Source organism: Adiantum capillus-veneris, chromosome 2 (assembly GCF_014529385.1).
Source record: "Adiantum capillus-veneris isolate H3 chromosome 2, ASM1452938v2, whole genome shotgun sequence".
Lineage (NCBI taxonomy): Eukaryota > Viridiplantae > Streptophyta > Polypodiopsida > Polypodiales > Pteridaceae > Adiantum > Adiantum capillus-veneris.
In genome coordinates this window covers 135,956,680-135,978,332 of record NC_140932.1, presented here as the reverse complement: position 1 = coordinate 135,978,332, position 21,653 = coordinate 135,956,680, and the positions used below count along the sequence as shown (strand labels likewise).

The following is a 21,653-nucleotide window of genomic DNA, read 5'->3' as shown; positions in this document are numbered from 1 at the left end:
TGGGGAAGCATAGATAGGGGGCTGGTTAGGGGCGAGTGGAAGGGATGGGGTGGATAGGGGCGAGGGGGGGTTGGGTAGGGGCGAGAGGGGGTGGGTAGGGGCGAGTGAGGGTAGGGGCGAGGGGGGGAGGGGGAGGGTAGGGACGAGGGTGAAGGGGGTGGGTAGGGGCGAGGGAGGGTGAGGGTAGGGGCGAGGGTAAGAGAGGGGGTGGGTAGGGGCGAGGGTGAGGGAGGGTGAGGGTAGGGGCGAGGGTGAAGGAGGGGGTGGGTAGGGGCGAGAGGGGGGAGGGGGAGGGTAGAGGCGAGGGTAAGAGAGGGGGTGGGTAGGGGGAGGGGGGACTAGGGCAGTAGATGAAATCCATGGTCCCCTGGTTGAAAGAGGAGATGCTACAGAGCGCAGTCACCATGAGCAGGATAACTATAAAGAGAATGGAATTCATCAGGCAGGACGAGCTCTATGAAGGGAGCTTTATTCTGGTAGAAGCAGACACCAATGGGGCTGATTTTTGATGTTGGGTGAACTTCTGTCGAGGAGATTTCTTCGCACTTCTATTTTCCTCCATAGGCTCACCAACTTCAAAGGCTTCCACCAAGGGCACATCAGGAGTAGCTTCTGTGACCTTCGACCTTTGAGCTGGCTCAGGTGGCTCATTGGAAGAGGGTGTACCTTCAGTCAAAGAGTGAATCGAAACTCCAAAACAGGGCATAGATTTGGTAGCATCCAACCACTCCAACAGATCCTCATCTGACCCGTCAGGTGGAGTAGGCTGTTCCAATCCGAGGCTGGTTGCTAAGGACAAAGAACTATGTTGCACCACGGGATCCATACCACCTTCTAAGAGAATGGGTTGCATCAAGGAGCCAAAATTATGTATCCACATTGCATCATTTCCCCAATCGTGGAGTGCTTTAGTGTGTCGCAGCCATGGTCTTCCAATAAGCAAGGGAAATCCGCCCTCAACTTGGGGAAGACGAACCACCGCAAAATCCAAGTTAAAAGTAAAGCCTTGTACCTGCAGAGGCACATTATCCACTATGCCCACTGGGTAGATTGTCCGTTGGTCGGCCAATGTAACTGTGAAGGGAGCAAGGCGAGTAGGCTGTGGACCTAGAGCTAACATAGTGAACTCGGGCATCAGGTTGATGCCAGATCCACCATCCACTATCTCTCCTGAGAATTGCCGACCTAAAACGGACACTGTCAGGCGAGGGCTTCTATAATCAGTGAGTGGAGCAGCAGGATTGGATATCATATAGGACTCTGACTGTCGCACTGGGAAGTGCCCGCCACTAGGACCTGCTCCAGGGTAAAGTGACTGAATAATTGCAAGGGTGTCACTTCTGAAACTCGCATCTAGTCGAAGCATGTCATACAATGACACTTGGTGAAAGGTATTCTTCAATATAGTCTCTGCTGTAGGTTTTTCTCTTGGGATCAGTGTCTTCTCAGTTTCCTTGATCTTTTGTAAGTCAGCAATTGCTTCTAAGAAAGCCCCATCAATATCAGAGAGCATAGTAAAAGATCCTTTCTTAGCACTAGGGGATGGCATGTCAGCTGTTGGAGGAGATGTAGGCATTGGGGAGGAAAGGGCTACACCTGCTGGAAGATTGAGGCCGAGGGCTGCCCTTTGAGCTCGTGTGAGGACACCAGCTGGCTCCTCTACCAGCTGCAACTTGTCTTGAGAGGCAATCATATGGGCAGAAAGTGGTGGCTTGGGGTTGGTACTAACTGCTATCAAATTGATCTTGGGAAAGGTGAATTCAGGTTGGCTCTGACTTAGGCTCACAGAGGTAGAGGCGCGTTGTTTTGGACAATCCTTAGTGTAGTGATCCTGAGCCTCAGGGCAAAGTTGGCACGGAGAAGAGCCTTTTGGCAACGGGCATTTGCTCTGATAATGTCCATATTCTCCGCATCTGTAGCAGAGTATGGGCCGATTGGAAGGACGGAACGGGGAACAACGTGGTTGCTGCATGGAGTTGGAGGTTGAAGTGTAGAAGCTCTGAGGGGTGGAGGTGGCATTAGCATTATAAAAACTTTGAGTCGGGAAAGTACTTGACATACCTTGGACAGCAGGGGTATTGAGCAAAGGTGGCATGTAGTTGGGATGGCCGTAGTGGGAAACCATGTTGGATGATGGTGCTAACCCTTGTTGGAGGGAAGGACCAAGACTTTGCTGTATTTTGTGCAATCCCTTTAGGTAGTAACAATCTTTGTCCTCATGTCCAGATTTTTCACAGAAGTGGCAGTAAACCCAAAGGGGGCATTCCTGCGGAGGGTGCCCTGGAGAGCGGCATGAGCTACACCAAACCGTAGCCTTAGTCTCTTGCTGACACTTGAGCTCTTCTAGCTCGCGCTTAATCTGTTCCAATGCTTCATGATTTGGAGGCTTCTCTTGTCTAAGAGAGAAGGACCTCTCCTCTTGAAGAGCTCGCTGTAACTTTAGGGCTTCCAGTTCCCTGCGTACAGAAGTTAAAGGATCAGCAGGACTACCTTCCGAGAACACAGAGGGAGTATCTATGTGAGGAGAGTTGTTGAACAGCTTCCTAGCCCCCTCTATCCTAGTAGCAGCTGCGATGAACAGAGCGGCGTCGGGTCGGAGACTCTCTCGGAGTTTTTGTTGAGAAGTTTTGGGAAGCGCCTTCTCCACCCACTTTTTAACCATGAATTCACCGGGTTGTTGGGGGAGCTTGGCCACCAGCGACTTAGTTTTAGTCATTAGCTCTGCAAAAGTCTCCTCAGGCTTGAGCACCATGTTGGCCAACTCATCCAACACCTTCTCCTGGTAGTCACCCGGCCTAAAAGCTGCATAGAACTGATGTCTTAAGGCTGCCCAAGTTGCAAAATGGTTCTCTGCAAATTGACTGTACCATTTATCTGCTAGGCCATCGAGGGTGGATGGAAATAGTACCAAATAAGCATCTTCTCTGTTCAGACCACGTCCCCTACAGAGAGATACAAATCTTCTTGCATGGTCGTCAGCATCTTCTGAAGAAAGCCCTTTGAAGGTAGGGAACTTAATGTTTACCTTGACCAAAACACTAGCTAGTGGCTCCATGATTCCTTGCTGAGCCTGTTGCTCTATAGCTTGCTGTATCAGAATAGGAGAGAGCTTTACTGGAGAAGGTGATCGGGAAGATGGGGAACCTGATGAAGGAATGGGTGATGTGATATGTGGAGGTATAGGTGATGAGGTTGAAGGATTTCTACAAGGTGTCAAAGGTCGTCTTCTATGATAGTACTTCAGAGGGCTCAGTAGTGCGTTTTGACGCTCGACTGACCTCCTTGTATGTGTCATGCAGTGACCACCAGTCCCCAACCAAGCTTGGGGCAAGAAAACTTGTGACAGGTCTAGACTCCACCAGACCAGACCAGGTAAGTGACTAGACCCGGCTGGACCAGGGACGAGGAGGACTAGACGAGGGTCGAGGAGGTCTAGACCAGGGACGAGGACAGGTTGGACCAGGGCGAGAGAGGACTAGACCAGTTGGACCAGGCGAGAGGGGACTAGACCAGCTGGACTAGGCGAGAGGAGAACAGTGCAAGGCAAGGTTGGCGAAGGTAGGCGAAGCTAGATAAACCTAACTAGCTTCAAGATTTGCACCTCACAGAGTGAGATTTCAGTTGAGGTCCCACCGTGATCGCCAAAATGAGAGCACCTGTAGCACGGATAATGTGTCGTGCTCTCAACAGTGTGGGTGCCCCTCAGTGCAATGTGCGTGACAATCTCACTCAAACAAATGGAAACTCTCTCAAATAGAATGAAACACAAGAATGAAACACAAGAACAATGGATAACAACAGTGGACCAGAACATGTGGACTCGACTAGCTCAAAGAACCATGTACAGACTCTGGCGTGGCAGCACACTCAGCTCCAGCCCAGGACTCACAGGTACAAATGGGTGTCGAGGCTCAGATGTGCAGGGATGGTGAAGCAGTGCTCTGTGTAAGACTCGCTCTAGACAACTACGTCGCTGGACCAGAGGTGAAGTTGATAATCCCGATGACCAACCGCTACTACTCATATGTACCACCATAAAGGGCCACCAACGGCTCATAAATGTCAGCCATGTGGTGATCTAGCCACGATGTCCACTAGACCACCTTCGGTACCCTGCCACTGCCACCTGTCACTCCCAGCCCAGAGGGTCCGTCACTCCCAACCCAGAGGGTCCGTCCAGTGTGAAACAGCCTAGACCAACTGTACTAATTGTCCAACTGTCTGCTTGTCCTGTGAAGTGACACTGTAGCCCTGCTACACTATCCAAGGCTCCAAATAATTAATCCAACTCACATCTTGAAAGTAGGAATGTGTATACAGGATTTCAGCTCTTCTACTCTTTTATCTTCCCCGTTTTTAATCACCTCAGATCAGGTTAAGGTTAGATTACAGTAGGCTTTGCCTATAGCTATATCTCTTCATAAAAGTAAACAGCTGGTCACTTTTGCTTCAAATTGATTTGACTTTGTTAAGTCTTTGTAGAGCCCAACCATTCCTTTTGCTTTGAGATGTATGTAGTGCTGATTTAAGGTTTTTCTTCTTTAGTGCTACAAGGAGTTCGATCAAACTGCATATGGAGAACTTGGAAAACCTTTATGTGCTCCAAACCTATGGTAATGATGCTATGATACATCGTTTGCGTGGACTCTTCTATGGTAGGAGTAATTAAAAATGTATGTTATGAATAACTTATGATTGACAGGCCAGAGAAACCCTCTGATTTCAAGGTTATCATGGAAGAATACGTACAAAAAATGCAAGGTGAAAGCATTTTTATCCACTTTCTGAGTTTACACTCTTGCTATTAAATTGCAACTATTTATATTTTTTGTTAAGACTCCTGTTGGATTTTGAAAAGATCTTGCGCAGAAGATTCTCAAAGGGATTGCATTAGCACTTGGAGGCCCTGCTAATGCCTTTGAAAGCACTAAAGCTGGTGACCCCTTCTGGGTCATGCGTGTTATTGGATATCCACCATTGGTGAATGACATGCAGACTGATTCCTTTGACGACTCCGCGATTAGTTGGTATATTTCAGTTTTGACTAGTTTGGGCCTTGATTTGCTAACATAAATGTTGCTTCTGTGCACAATTAGAAACAAGACAAGAAATAGAAAAACTTCGAAGTACAAATGCATTAAATGAAATATTTTCCCCCTGATAAAGCTTAATAAGGACTATAAGGAAACAATACCTCTCATAAAAGTGTGAACTAAGGGAGGGAATGTATTTACCATGACAACGAGCTTGAATTCCTAGTGGCCTTATTCAAGTCTGAATGCAAGCAAAAGTTACAATGTATGTGTATTGCGATGTATCCAGCTCCTTGGCAAGCTTCTATTAAAATTAGCCTGCCTTTCTTATCCGTTGTTTAAGTATAAGAGCAGCCTTTGTGTAGGACGTGAGCACTTCTTGGTTAACAGGTAGAAAAAGGGCACCCAACAGATTTTTTTTCAATGTTTTTCACCAGTCTGCTTATTATCCATCAACCTCCCTCCATAGCAGCTGAATGATTTCTTTTTTTTCCGTAGTGCTTGGGAGTGTTTGCTGTATTTTGTATCTATGGCAGAGTATTCAGACCATGAAGGTTCAGAAAGAGAATGTTTATCTGTGCTCAGCATGAGTCCACAATTTCGGTTTTCTACACAATCTTATCTCCAGAAAAACATTTTCCTTTTATTTGGAAGCACTTGTGTGCAAAAGAGCTGTCCCAGCAAGTCTCATTGTGTACTAAACGGAAAATCTAAGGTGAGACTCGGAGTGTTGACTTGTATAATATGTCATGGCGGGTCCCATTCAGCCTCAGGTATGGGCCTCTTCTGCCACACTCAAAGAATAACAAGGTTTTCTGCCCTTAATTCTTACTGTGGCTCTCTAGAGGTAAGGACCACCTTTCTAGGGGTGGGATCACCATCTCGCATTGCCGATGAGACAAGCGGTGTGCGATTACCTCTTTGACTTCACAATGGAAACCTAACCTTATATGGCATCACATACCGCCCTCTAAAGTGAGAAAGCCTTCCTTGATTGCAAGTATAAAGCAAAAGATAAGGCGGAAGTTTCAAGAAAAAGGAAACAGAAAATAGACCTGTAAAGAAGTGTAAATAAAAATTTTAAGCAATCAATCACTGTTTGTGGTCGTGGCAAGTGTGTATCAGAGTGATCATGCTAGAGCCCAGCTGTCAACACCTTGTTGTCTCTGACAATGTTCTTGGCCAAAATCATACTTGGAAATATGTCAAAGCAGTGTACACGTCCAATGAGTAGAAAATGACATTGGATCTGATCAGAGGGCATTGGCCCAATTGATGTGACTATGGATGCGATTGTTGATCCAAATTCTGTGGTGAGTGTAAGCATAGTTCACACCCAACTCATATTGGAAGTGGCAGTGGAAGATTCATGGGTATAGCTGAAAACAGCGGCGAAAGGTGTAGAACGTCTCCTCTCACATCATGGACAGCAGCAACCTCCGAATGTGGAACCTCCGAGAACAACCTTGTCGTAATGTACGTCCTCACTGCAAAGGGACTGCAGGTAGAGGGGGTCGCCTAGGGGCGATGAAAGCATGGGATGGCAACCTACACAAAATGCTGATACAGATAAATGGATTTGGAAAAAACTCTAGCAAGAAAACACTAGCAAAACAGAGATGGACACTGGAGAAATTGACCCAGGCAACTTGCTTGGCCTCCCAGAAATACCTCACGACTCAGAAAATAGGAACTAAATCTGGAAAAAATGGATAAATGTAGCAGGCTATAGTGTCACAGGACATGGACCGCAGTTACAGTTGGCTTTGGATAGTGGTTACAGTTAGCCTTGGGTTCACACTGGACTCTCGCCCGGGCAGTGACAGAGGGAGTGGTGGTCTAGAGGACACCGTGGCCAGTTCACCGCCACCACAGTTCAGGGATAAGGTTGGCTGGACTGTTAAGAGATTTTTCTCTGCCCTTTATGATTGTATATATGCTTAGTTGGTTTAGGATATCTATTTGTCATATGAGTCATTGAGTCTAGAGTCTTGTGTTTCAGTCTAGCACTTGCACACTTGCGTTCTCCTTTCACAGTTGGAGCCTTGACACCCCCATTGTAATGGGACGGCACCATGTGCCAATGGAAAAGAACAGACTGAACAGAGTTTAGACACTTCGTTTCAACACCTTGAGACATTCTATGCACAACTTCCAACGACGAGCTGTGTGCTTCCCTGTTGCCACACATCCCTGGCGCCATTCTAGCCAGGGTCTCTCCAGTCTACTCGCCCACGACTACACAAATTAGAAGCTCTTGGCCCAGACAGAAGAGAATTCTATGCTAACAATCCATTGTGGTTTTTAATGTATTGACTGTGGTCACTGGGGCGAGTATTATTGAGTGTATCTGGTTGTGGCAATTGTGGCACCAGTAGATGCCAATGTATACAACTGTGGAATTGATCACTTGATTGTTTTGGCTGCTTGAAAGTTGTCAACTGAGATAGTTTTTGTGATTGAACTCTATGATTTTAGTGGCCATCACCACACATCATTACAATGGTCCTCACTCATAATAAAGAGCACCAACTTCTATCTGAGTAGGAGACATCAGAATCTTCCTCTAGTAGTAAGTCAGATTACGCGCCTAGCTCAGAGAAGTTGTCGGATGAGGCGTATTCAGAAGAGGATTTGCTGCAGTCTGCAGAAGAGGTTACTGAAAAAAACTGCAATTATTCAGGTGCCTCGCCCATCAGGTGCTCTCTCTCAAACGTTGCTACAAATGGTTTACCATCTGCAAGCAGCTAAGCCATACTGGAGGATGTTTTCTCTCGCCAGTAGCTATTCGCCTTGGTCTTTACCATCTGGCCCATGCAGATCTAGCTGGCCATGTCTCAAGTGTCAAAATGTGTGCGCTTCTACTTACTTTTCCCAAGCTGAATGGTGTGACTCTCACACTCGACGATGTTGAGAGTGCTATGGGTATGATGAATAAAACGGTGGCTTAGGCTAACACAGACATTTTCGAACTTGTCTGCAGCGGTTACGGCTAGTGCCTGCCTAGAGCTCTTGAAGCCATCTCACACAGACTACTTGAGGAACTAGTATATCTACTCAGTTTTACAATAGTACTTCTTGTTTCAAACATCAAAAAAAGCCGTCACATCGTTGCCACCTGCAGTATGTGATGCAATTTTCTGTCATTGCCATTGTTTGCCATTTTCATTTCACCAACTACTTTTCAAAGCAATGCAAGATAGGGCAAAGCGGTTCCGGACACAGAGAAAAGGAAAGGCTGAAAAGTTCAATTGTTATGCAGCCCCAATCATGAATTGGGTGGTTCAGAGTATGCCACATGCACAAAGTGCCCCAGCTTTCACATAGGCACAGGGAGATGAAGATACTGCTGGACAGGGCACATCCAAGAGGCTAGTGGGGAAAAGTACCACGCGCAAAAGAGCTAATGTAATAGAGATTCACTTGAGGACCTATCGGTATTGCCATTCTCTGAGTCTGAGGTCAAAATTTTAGAGGTCCCAGTTCTCTCAGATCTTGCTATGCCACAGGGCCCATTTCCATTGCCACCTCTACCTTCACCCACCCATCGTCACTTCTCAGTTGCCCGGCCACAGGTTACAGTTGCTCCACTAGTGCCTCACACTACCAACATGCCTAGTACTACAATAGTTATTTGAGGACAAGGGGACAAATTTTTTATCCCACGCTGACAAGCTTCTCGAGGTCGATTGAAAAACCATTCAGACTATTGCGGATGTGGTGCTTACATTACAGGGTGTTCACAGGTTGTATTGTGCAGTTGATGAAAGCATGCAAAGGGAGGTTTGGAGCAGCGTTTAGAGTCTCATGGAAGAGATGTATTGATTGTGCAATTCTAGGATTGCATTAGAATTCTGAATAGACAGGTGAAAGATCTCCAAAGTGTAGTCAACACTTAGGCCAATGACTTGGTATCTCCAAAGTGTAGTCAACACTTTACATATGCAGCTTAGAGAGGCCAATGAATTGGTATCTCTCTAGGAGCTCCCTCCAATAGTAGCTAATGTATACCCTTCATGCGCTCATGCACATTCTATTGCGATTTCGTAATCTGACGCATTGCCTACTACTTCCACTACTAGTGTAATGATTGTGACTAAGTGACATCATACACACTTACTCATGGTGCACAATTGTGAAGTGCCATGCCAAGGAAGACCCCTGCGCTTGGATGGTCATGACCCTTCGCTCAAGAGACATGCCTCTTTGCCAAAAGCCACACTCCTTCGACGACTGGTCACACCTCTTCGCTCTACGGTTGTGACTCTTCACCCAATGGTTGCAGCTCTTCGTCCAAAGGACGTGTTGCTACGCCTAGAGTCATGTCTATTTGCCATGAGACGTGTCTTTTCATTTGTGACTCTTCGTCTCCTATATAAGGAGCCTATTGTACTCAGTTTTCAATCAAGCATTCAATAAATCAAACACAGTCTCTTAAGTCACTTGTGAGTTGTCTTTCCAATTTTGTTCAGAAATATAGTAAACACACTTGAAATAATAGTACAATTCATCACAGTGGTATCAGAGAAATTTTTTTTCCCGGACCCGAAGGTTGTGAGCCTCTCACCCTTGCCGCTACCCTCTCCACCCTTCTCCCCCTTACCGGAGTTGTATGGAAGCCGACGTTCGGTGGTACACAAGCGGACTAGCTGTTAATTCTCCTATCTGTTACACATACATACTACAGATATCAGAAGGCATGGTGTACCCACAGAGTGTGCTGAAATTTCCTGCTGGTGACTCCATGCGTACCCCATCCGATGGGCGGTAACTCTTCGAACCCGCCCTCGCACCCCTTCCCGTGAATGGGCACATAGCTGGCCACATGCCCCTTGTTCTCTGTGCTTGCACCTTTCCCAAGGGACGTGCCCCTTTGTGCACCCTTTCCCAAAAAGGAAAACGATGACTCGCTGGGTTGATGTCTTCAAACCCTTTAGCTGGCTGCCTTTGTGACTTTCGCGGGTTTACTTACTTCAAAAAACACCAGCAGTGTATAAGATCTTTTGTTACGATATCAGCCAGCAGATTTTACGCTATTGAATGCCCTCAGTATCAATGGTTAAGTGGCTGACCAGCCCCAAATCATTTAACCATTAATGTGAACTCACCCTTTCAACCTCAATTCACGTTAAAAAAAAAAAAACCATGGGCAATAGCCAACGAACCAGTTTTATGTACGCTGCTCTTCCTCCCACCACTGGCTTTGTGTGCGTTCTTTGCGCATCGGACACTTCACCCTCATGGCCGACGACGAATCTCTTCCCTACATCTCGTACATAGACGGAGTTCCAGAGGAACTCTTGCGGGAAAACCCCCCTTGTGCAAACGAAGTTATATTCATTCCATACTATCTCCCATACATTTCTCCAGCTTCTCCTTAGTAGCTTCTCCTCGGTATTCTCTTTGAGGTTGGACAATGTCGACGTCCCAGGAAGAATATGGCCAGCAATCACAAATACTTGCCCTTCTCAAAACACAAATAGAAGCTCTGTAACAGACTTTTTCAACAAGTCTTGCTTCCATCAACACTGGGTTGGAGCAGTTCAGACTCAAACCTCTTTACAGGGTCACTGTATTGTTTCTCGGACTACACATGCTACTTCAACACCTTCTTCTGAAGCTTCAATGGACGAACAAAACGAACCAGATCCGACTGATGAGGTAGACAATCGTGAACTTCAATTACTTTATAGATTTTTTAATGCTATACAGAAGAAGAAATTGGATGTTAAACTGTCTGAACCATATAATGGTCACCAGTGACAAGCGCATGCTGGACCAATGACTATTCAAAATGGAGGTCTACTTGTCTAACACGGACTTGGTAGAGAGTAAAAGAGTTGCACTTGCTAGTTCTCTACTCAAGGACACAACATTTCTTTGGTGGCAACGACGGGTTGCTGATGGTAAACACACACCTTCTTGGAATAAATTCCGACGTGCTATTCGCCTGCCAATGCGGATTTTCATGCCCGTTTTTCTCTTCGCGGCGTGAACCAGATTGGTTCCTTGGCCGTGTATATCACAGAGTTTCAGAGACTAACTCTGGAGATAAAGAATCTCAACCCCTCTGATAAACTACATAGTTTCATTGACGGGCTTGAACCAACCTTGAAGGATGATGTGCACAAGTACAACCCTACCACCTTGGATGTTGCAATCACCTATGTGGAACGTCTTGGCGATAATTGGCGCCCTACACGGAATTTTCTCCTTGGTGACCGATCTTCAAACAATGCTCGGTTTTCACAACGCGATCGTTATAGCCAAAATCAACAGCATCAATCTCAATTCAGACAACATGCAACGGAGCCTTATTCAACTTCAAGGTTCTATTCTCAAGATCGACAATCTCAAAGTAGATTCAAATGCTCCACTTGATCGTGGTAAAGGACGTGATTTTCCTCAAGATCGGCGTTCCAATATTCAGCAAGGCTCTTCGTCAGATGCATCTTCGACTTCAAAGAAGGATGGATTATGTACGATCTGTGGTGGTGACCACAGATGATATCAATGAGCCAAAGAAACCAAATGAGTCTAATTTGAAAAGAAATTCCAATGCGGAAACATCATGGAATTCTGATCAATCAGCTTCTGCTAAAGATAAAGAAAAATCTGTGGTCACTACAATTCATGTCTCAACAGACACAACTATTCTTATAAAGCATGCTCAGTGTGGTTCTTCAGTTTTGGAGCCTCTCTCAAAGCAAGTTTTGAGCCTTCTTGGAACTCTCGATGGTCAATCCATTAATGTTTTGGTGGATAGTAGATGTTCGAATAATTTCGTCAGCACTCAGATAGTTCAACAACTTGGTTTACCAACTCAGAAGACATCTCACTTATGGCGTGGGATTAGCAGATGGATCAATTTTAACTTGTGATGAGATAGTTCGACAGTTGCAGTTCGATATTCAAAATTATGCAGATCAACTGGATTTCGAGGTCATGCCTTTATCTTACTATGACATGATTCTTGGTCAGCATTGGTTATTCCACTAATTTTACACTGGCTTTATCATGCGGAACGAGTGATTCAAGCCTCACATGTACAAGTCAAACGGCATGAAACAGTGGGTTATGAAACGGATATGATTTTGGATGCAGATGCAAAAATTATTATTAATGAATTTTTGTATTCATTAACTTTTCTAGAATCAATTGATGAAGACAAGGATGATTTCAAGCAAGAAGTTTTTCGAAGTGATATTTCGTTACCAGATGAAGATAAAGACACAGTTACAGATTTTGAGTCTTAAGACGATTATGCTTTCTTCGATTCTTTACTAGATGATGATATGCCAATCGCAAGTTATGAATCGACAGTTTTTGAAGAGGATTCCGAAGAATTTTGGGATTCATTACTAGAAGATTATTGCAATCTCAATCCAAAATCCTCTCCAGTGATAAGTAACGTTGAAGTTACTCCTTCAAAGAATGCCTTGAGAATATTTCCTCTTCGCCAAATGTTTTGTAGTGATAATTCATGGTTGTAGATATGCGAAGTGCCATCCCAAGGAGGACCTCTATGCTTGGATGGTCACGACCCTTCGCTCAAGAGACATGCCTCTTCGTCAAAAGCCACACTCCTTCGATGACTGATCACAACCCTTCGCTCTACGGTTGTGACTCTTCACCCAATGGTTGCAGCTCTTCGTCCAAAGGATGTGTCTCTACGCCTAGATTCATGTCTATTCGCCATGAGACGTGTCTTTTCATTTGTGACTCTTCGTCTCCTATATAAGGAGCCTATTGTACTCTGTTTTCAATCAAGCATTCAATCAATCAAACACAGTCTCTTAAGTTTCTTGTCAGAGTTGTCTTTCTAGTTCTGTTCAGAAATATAGTAAACACATATGAAGTAATAGCACAGTTCTTCACAACTAGTGTTGCTAATACGGGGGTACCAGCACAGACAGTGAAAGATACTCCACCTGTTTTCCATGGTAGAGAGAAGCCGGTGACAACAAAGTCTCCACATCCGGCTTGAACTTCATCTCAGTTTGGGGGCCCATTTGTCACCGTTTTCTCACAATCACCCTCATCACATTATGCTTTGCCTTTCGGTGGTTTCCGAGGCTATCACTCACCCAACCCCCCTGCCTTGAACATTGCCTCCCCTCCACATACTGCTCATGGGGCCAGTGTGCCATATCAGACGTTCCCCCATCCAAGGTATAGCCCCATATGCAGGCCCCCTATCTCCATACTCGCTTGTGAATGTGATAGTAACGAGATTTAGTAGATCAAGACATCCATGAAAAGATCAACGTGGTCTGGATGCGATTACTAAATAAGTTAAAATGATCATGATTCTCATTTGAGATCTCGACGGGATATGTGATGTGACTATTCAATGACTGTTGTTGTTGTGCGAGTGTTGGATGTGTGTACTCTGTTGCATGGGTATATAGAGTTAGTGTCTACTAGCTAGTTTCTTTCCTTCGTCTATTTTGCAAGCATAATTGAGGATGATTACTCTTCTTTCAAGAGGGGGGTATGCCACAAGTGTGATGATGTGGCATATGGCTCCCATGGCCCTATAAGTGACCAACTCAAGAGGTGGACAACGTGCCCAAAGTGATGACGTAGTTTTTGCAAATCGCGTTGACAGGTGCAGTCTCTACGGCAGTCCCAGAGGGAGCTTTTCACACGAGATTTTTAGGTCTTTGCTTTGGTTAGTGTAAAGCACTATAGGGCGCCAGCTTAGGGGCCCATGTAAATGTTTATGCATTGCCAGGGCTCCCAGTTTGCGAATTAGCTTGGAAGCACTGCGAGGGAAGGAACCCTTGGCCGTTGTACTTTGTGAAGCATCAATCGAGAAAGAAGTACCAAAAGGGGCTCCAATCTTTGGTGCCAGTGCATTTGGAAGCGGAACTCCGCCGCTTCGTGTCAACTTTCCTCTTCTCTCTCTCTATCCAAGTTCAGTTGCAGTCTCTGTCCGTGCGTTGTGATTTCTCGCTTTTGTGTCCAATCCTGTCACATCTTCTCAAACTCGGAAGGTCGATGGGCCCTACCTAGAGGCCATGGTAGATCTACATTTACTAAACTAAAATTTCAAGAGAAGGCTAGTTTAGCAGCTGTAGAGAAGCCATCTACAGAAGATATCCTCAAAAAACACATTTCGGCAAGTCTCACTCTATGATCTACTTCAGCTTGATTACAATTCTTGAGTGGTACACTTAGAGTTAGTCAATCCCCATACTCGAGGGTAGGTCCTAGTGACGGGTATTTTCCCTGTATTAGAGAGCCACATACATGACTAATTTTCCCTGCCCATCTCAATAATTGTAGAATGCCCACAGGCTCCATCTTCTGGAAATAGTTGATTGGAGTGGTAGATGGGGGATCGTTTATCAATCTCCTGCCAAAGCCCACCACGATGGCCCTTAATCTACCCTCGGTCTGCAGCCTCTCAACTAGTGGGCGCCCTTCATAGTCACATTGGCAAAACAAAGAACTATGTACGTGATAGACATTGCATAGAAAGTTCCTTTGTAGTTCTCTCAATATGTACGCTCGCGATGCCACCTATAGGTCAAGGGGTTCATGTAACCAGTAGGCATTGTAGAGCAGGTTCCTCTGTTGCTATCTCGGTAGGCACGCTCTCAGTGAGCAAAGAAGTCACCACTAGTGTACCTCTCAACACCTTCACCTCAATCCAATAGTACGGGAATATCTCAGTTTAGAGAAGCAACAATTAATCATAGATCCCCTTGTCACAAGTTGGTAACGTGGCAGAACCCTTATGGGGTTAGGGAACTTAAAGACCCCAACTTATGGACAATCCAGCCGAGCCAATGTAAACCCTAAAATCGTCCGACATGGCGTAAATCACGGAGAACTTGCTGATGTGGCGCTGTACGAAAATCCTGCGTTTTGCGGAAGCAGCCCCTATGGGTGCTAGCTTTTCACAAAAGATGCTTTTGGAGCACGCTTTTCATGTAAGATGCTTTTAGGCCAAGGGCCTTTAAATACGAGCCTTGGGGGCTCACTCTGGCATTCACGCATGTGTGGAAGCAGAGGAAAAGTCCCCTGGCAGTTGTACCTTTGTGAAACAATATAAAAGAAATACTGAAAGGGGCGCCAAGGTTTTGGGGCTAGTGTTCTAGGAGTGGAACTCCGGCACTGTGTGTGTGTGTGTGTGTGTGTGTGTGTGTGTGTGTGTGTGTGTGTGTGTGTGTGTGTGTGTGTGTGTGTGTGTTCAAGTTGTTTGAAGTGCTAAAAGTCTGTTCTAGTCTATTTTTTCAGTTGGCACGTGGTGCCCTCCCGTATACCCTCCCTCCTCCACAACAACGTCTTTCCTCGATGTGTCAAAAAGCTTAGAAATTGTGTTACAAGAAGCAACAATGAGTCATATCTCCCTTCCTCCTCCACAACAATGTCTTTCCTCGATGTGACAAAGTGTTTAGGAATTGTGTTACAAGAAGCAACAGGCAGTCATAGCTCCCTCGCTCCTCCACAACAATGTTTTTTCTCTTATGTGTCAAAAAGCTTAGAATTTGTATTACAAGGGTGGTCATTATTGATGCAGGCAGTGGTTTTCTTCTTCATGACAAAGTTTTGGTCACAATCAACTTTCATATTGTTGCAACTCACTGGGGCGGTGTGAGTGGTCCTGGCGGGAAACCTCTAGCCCTGCTATAGCGTTACTGTATTCTGTTAGACATGGGAGTTGGACTAGTCTCTGGTCCAGTGGGCTTATCGGTTGTAGCGCTATCAATATCCTTGGGAGACACACATAGCAGATCTAGATGGCCGGACTAGGCTCTAGTCTAGTCCAGCTAGTGGAGGTGGACCAGTGGGTCTGAGCAGGCCGACTCGTTGACTAGAGGATTGGGCTACCTTGGACTTCGGCAGATTACTAGACGAGCACTTTGTTGGGTTTAGACGGGTGGTAGCTAGACCATCTGCGTGGCCTCTGGCCTACCTGGCTTACCACCCATGGGCCACCAATTCTCACTCTATCCTCCCATTGGAGATGCTCTGGTCAGCTCACAGAGATATGGCTCTTGTATATATCATGGTGATTGGCTATCAATTGTTATCAGTTTAGTAATGCCTTGATTGAGCCTTCAGTTTTTCACACTCAGTCGCACTTAGTCTCACTACACACTCCATGCACTGTTGAGCCTTTATGATTTTTCAAAGATCCAGTTGTGCATAAGATTCCTACTTGAGAGGAGACATACTAACAATTTTTTTTTTTTGTTTTGTTTTAAGAGTTGTACTAGAGGTTCTTTAAGTCCCTGTAAATCACAGAAAAGGACGCCCTTGTTATGTGTATGCTTTTATGTTTTGCCAGGTTTTACATGTGAGTTAGTGTTGTACATTGGTCTAATGTGTTGTTCTTTATCTTTTTGGCTGCTGATTTCTGGGATACCCGAATGTACACAGTGGAGCTCATACAGATTATGGTAAGGGATGTTCTTTCAATTGGCATGAATTTAGTGCTGCAAGTAACTGTCTTTGTGTTAAAATTTATCAATAACTAGTCAACTGGACTACAAGGAGGGCAGAATGGGAGTAGAAATGTTAGTAAAATGAATTTGACATGCTTATATGTGCACCGTAGGAAAAATAACCAGAGAGGAGAAATATAAAATGGCTTAGGAATACACACAACTCAACAGCACAAAAGAGATGAAATTGCTAAATAATAAACTCCGACTTTCATGCAGCAAATGTTGTGATATTGTTTTTCTTGCTAGCATGAAATTTTGTCAATAAAGAAAGGCTCTGGATAGATTGGAACAGCAGACAAACAACAGCAAATGTTGTGATATTGCTTTTCTTGCTAGCATGAAATGTTCTCACTAAAGAAAGGTTCTGGATAGATTGGAAAAGCAGCACAAGTTGTGATATTGCATTTCTTTGAAATGTTTTCACTAAAGAAAGGTTCTGGAGGTCGGATTGGAAAAGAAAACGAACAACAGAACTCCCATAATAGTCCCTTACTGAAAGCAGTTTGGATGCCTGGAAAACTGAAAAAAAACCTTATAGACCTGTCTGGAATACTTACTGATGGAAAATTTTGACTTGAGGCTCAAAGAGTCTGATGAAAGGAGTCGCCATACCTCCAGCTTATTGGACAAAAAATGGGTGGATGCCAGCCTGTAAGAGGCACAAATGCATAGGCCTTTAATGTCTTTTATATTCTAGATCTCTACTGGATACCATACATTTATGGAGAAGTTTTCAAACGGAGTAGTTTTAGCAGAATCGATAAGTATACAAGACCGTGTTCAGGACTTCCTTCGGATTGTACAAGTATTTTGTGATGTTTTGGTCTCACATTCGCTCTTGCAACATTCAACAGGATGATGAATAGTCAAGTCTGTCAGCACATTTTGTTTTTCTCGAAAACCAAAGCAGAGTATTGAGAGCATTTGTTGCAAGTTGAAGAGTGAGCTCTTTTTGTCAGAGATACAGTTTTGGGACATATTGTTTCGTCCAAGGGTGTTAGTATGGATCCTAAGTGGCAGCTATGGGAGAAGGCCTAAATTGAAGAATGAGCATGATGTTCATAGCTTTTTGCTACATTCCTTGGTGCACAAAATGGGTAAAACCTTTTTGACACCTTTACAATGGCAAGTGGTGCCTTCCCCCTTGAAGTGTGAACAATGTTTTTGTAAGCAAATTCCAAACAATGGCAAATACTTCTCCCATTGAAACCTATCTTCAAAGATATAGCACTTGAATAAGTCTTAATACCACCAAGTTGGTAGTCTCTGACTGTCCATTGGCATGTGACAAAGAGAACTCGTGTAAAGTGCCACATTCTCAAACAGCGCTCTCCAAAACAAACTTGTAAACTGGGGATCTCTATCTGACACGACACACTTCGGCATCCCATGCAACCAAAAGATGTGTGAGAGAAACAAATTTTCCAAATAATCAACCTTCACTGTTTCTTCATTGGTACAAAAGGAGTTTGTTTACTGATCTATCCACAATAGTCCAAATGCCTGAAGATCAAAGATAAAGTCCATCGCTATATTCTCCCATGGTCAATCTAGAATCGGTAAAGGCCATAGGAGTCTTGTCACGTTGTGCCTATCGTAATTCACTTTTTGACATTCCAAACAAGTACGCACAAACTCATCCACATCCTTCTTGAGTTGAGGCCAATAGAAGTATCTCTCAACACCCTCAAGTGTCGCCTCTATGCCCTTGTTCCCAACAAAAGGAGGATTGTGATCAGGGTTGTCACTATACGGTTGTACGATAAAATATGATACGATTTCGTCCGAGAAAATACGGTGTCTTTCAAATTATATCGTACAATTTTGATAGATTAGTGTGTTTTCTATAAGAACTCTTTAAAACCATAAAGAACATGTGCAAATTACCTCATGATTGAGGACTATACCTAGGTCTAAGAATAAAGGGCCTAAGAAACTTACAAAAAATGACCAAGGGAGTGGACTTAAAGACCAAAGACTCGAGGTATAGGCTACAAAAGTTTTAAAAAAAGGTTGGACCGTATTTGTATAAGTATGGCCGTACGATTGTACGACATGGGCATTCGTACATCGTATGAAAACTTCCATGATTGTGATACTTTGTCAACACCTTTTACCGCAAAACGCATGTCATACAACATGGTCTTTCATTTCAAAAAGCCTTCCTTGAGAGAATAGTCTGATACCGTCTCCCCACTCTGCACCAAAATCCGGCCTATAGCATACTGCTCCCGCATCCCATCAAAATCCTGATGATGCACTAAAGTGACAATGGATATATGTGGCTTGCGAGACAACGCATCTACCACTATAGTCTTCTTCCCTTTAGATATGCTAACTTGACTCGGAGCAAGTACTGCCTTCATTGAGTCAAAGCCTTGATAGCTACTTAGAACGCCTTTTCATAAATCTGTGCAACCTTCTGTTCCTTTGACAACATCTGACTCTCATATGACAAGGCCTCTTGCATTAAGACCACTCCTAAACTACTTGTCCTAATAAACCTTATAAGGTTTTTGAAAGGCTCGTAACTTCAACACTAGCCCAGTAGTCATCTTCCCTTTAAGTCTCTTAAAAGTTGCAATTTGTGATTCTGAGGCATGGTGTACAACGGCAAAGCAATCTCCACAACCGTGCGCGGGGTCTCCAGGGCTGTCCCGACCTCGGAACCAGTCCTAGAAAGAAGCGGGAGGTACTCTCTCCTCAGGCGGGGAAAGCAAACTGAGGTGGGCATATCTGCTTCCTCGACGAGAACATCGGAAGCTGGGTCGAAACAATGGCGCCACTGTCACAAATGAGCCCTGACCGCTTGGATGCCCAACGGGCTCATCAAGATGACTTTGTTGGCAGCCATCTCGAGAGTCTCAAACTCGATCTGGTAGTATCCTCGCTCGAGAAGCTGTATGTCGATCTTTCCCACCTCTGCTAGGAGACAGGCCTGGAGGAGGTCACGTACCTTGCCTCGGTTGGGTTGACTACCAATGATCTTGCAGATAACAAACGTGGCCTAGAGGCGCTCCACCTATGTCGGAAGGCTCGCTTGCTCTGCTGGCGGCAGAGCAAGTCGGATGGTGGGCTCGACGGGGTCGGGCGAGGGGGCTTCATTTGAGTCCCATGTGGGGCGGAGCACGACTGTCCATCTGTGTCTACTACTGCAAGTGAGGGCGAAGAAGGAAAGACGTTCTCCGGTTGGAATGAACGAGGTGAGGAGGGGAGCGCACAACGAGGCGGGAAGAGGGAGGCTGTGGGCGATGGCGAAAACAGAGCGGGGAGGGATGCACGAAGTAGCAGTAGCGAGCATAGTTCCTTGCAAAAATCCAAATGTTGCTATACGAGTTTTTGCCAAATGCATTTTTGTTGATTACAGTCTTGAAAGCAAAGGTCACAGCTTATACCATCCGTAAACAAAACATATCTTGGTTTCACAAGATATATTTGTGGAAGATTATGTTTACCCTTTGTTATCATGTATCAACGAAAATAATGCATGCTCACACTGCACAGGACATTTATGACTCGTTACCTCTTTTTATTGGTGGAAACTTGAATGTAAGTTCCAATGAGGCACATTGTAATGGGAGAGCACCACTTGCCAATAGAAAAGAACATACGAGACAACTTTAAATACTTCAAAACAACTGAATTGAGAGAAGAGAGAGAGAGAGAGGAGAGAGAGAAGAGAGAGAGAAGAGAGAGAGAGAGAGAGAGAGAGAGAGAGAAATGAAATGAAATGATATATTAACGTCTACAAAAGGCCAAAATGACCTATGAGACCAACTGATTACAATGATGAGTCTAGTACCAAGTCTGGGTACAAACAAAGAAACTGATAGGAGTGCTACCGACTCCTATGGGTGGCTGGTAGGCTGATCAATGGTATCATGCCATAAAGGTACAAAGTGGGGATAAGTGTCACCATGATACAATATAGCAGTAGTATGAAGCCTATCCTGATCGACACTTTGGGTGTCGTGCTAGAATCTTGTGGATCCTCTGCCGCAATCTCCTCCGGTGCTGCGTGGCTCCCCTCCTTAGTCGCGGTCCTCTCGATCTCCCTAACTCAATAGCTCGATCAATGAGAGTACCGCTGGTGTGTGTATGGGTGGGAACCGAGCTCTGTGATGGTGGTGTCCCCTCTGCCTCTGTGGTACTTAGAAGAAATCTGAGATGCGTCTCTGAGACTCTCTCTGTCTTTGCCCACTCAATAGAGCGTCTCTATGTCTCTGTATCTCAAGTAGGAATAATCCGAGACATCTTTGATCCTGATATCTCATGACTCTATCTAACGAGTCAACCATCTCTGAATAAACAATGAAAGCGTCCCCGTATCTCATAGTAGACTGTGCAGCGACATATGTAGTGAAACTCTATCTCTGGCTCTCCATGGCATAACTGACATATCCTACTGTCTGCTGGTATGCCTCTGAATCTACCTGTCTCAATCCCAAGCTGGTGTGAAGATGTGCGAATCTGGCCTATCGCACATCGTAACCCATGAGATAGATGTGTGTCCATGTAACTGGGACGTGTGACAAATCCGTCTGTCGTGAGTTGAAGAAGATGCTCTCTATAGAAAACCCTCTTCGTACCCAACTCCGGTGATGGCTCTATCCATGTCCTCTTGCTATCAAGCTGGATAAGATCCTGCCGAATGAGTCTAGTAGTCTCCATCCGTGTAAGAGCCAAAGATGGTGCATCAAGAGAATACTGGAAAGGGGGCAGCCTGTCCATGCTGAAACCATGCCTTTGAAACCATGAGATCATTTGTGCATACCAACATGATGTATCTCCCTGTAATGCCAGCTGTCTAGATGACTCAAGAGCAAGCCTGGCATACCTGTCCCTGGTGGTGTCCCATAAGCTGTGTACAAATGATACTGATCTGGTGAGAGCCTCAACCTCCATAGGTGGGGCAGCCAGCTCCGCTCGTATGATGTCATGTGGGACTGAGGCCTTGGCTCTAATCAGCCTAGAAATCATAGATATCAAGGGTCTCTCCATATTACTCCATCCAACACTGTCAACAGACGGTCCCCAAACCTGAACCCCATAGTGCATAACTGAAGCGACCAAAGTGTCGAAAAGCCAGAGCTTTGTTCGAGGTTCCTGGAACTGAACTTGCAAACAAATCCTCTCTAAACCGCCTAGGTCTGCATAG

At 45.0% G+C, this 21,653-nt stretch overlaps 1 protein-coding gene across 1 annotated transcript in view; it reads left to right on the top strand.

Moving 5' to 3' along the window:
• LOC147463700 (2-oxoglutarate (2OG) and Fe(II)-dependent oxygenase superfamily protein) overlaps positions 1–21,653 on the top strand; it is a 119,771-nt gene that overhangs the window by 52,297 nt on the left and 45,821 nt on the right. Inside the window, exons 6-9 of the mRNA XM_086490335.1 lie at positions 4,546–4,613; positions 4,703–4,761; positions 4,859–5,027; positions 16,428–16,447. Coding sequence (XP_086346461.1) covers positions 4,546–4,613; positions 4,703–4,761; positions 4,859–5,027; positions 16,428–16,447 — 316 coding nt within the window. The remainder of the gene's footprint in view (positions 1–4,545; positions 4,614–4,702; positions 4,762–4,858; positions 5,028–16,427; positions 16,448–21,653) is intronic.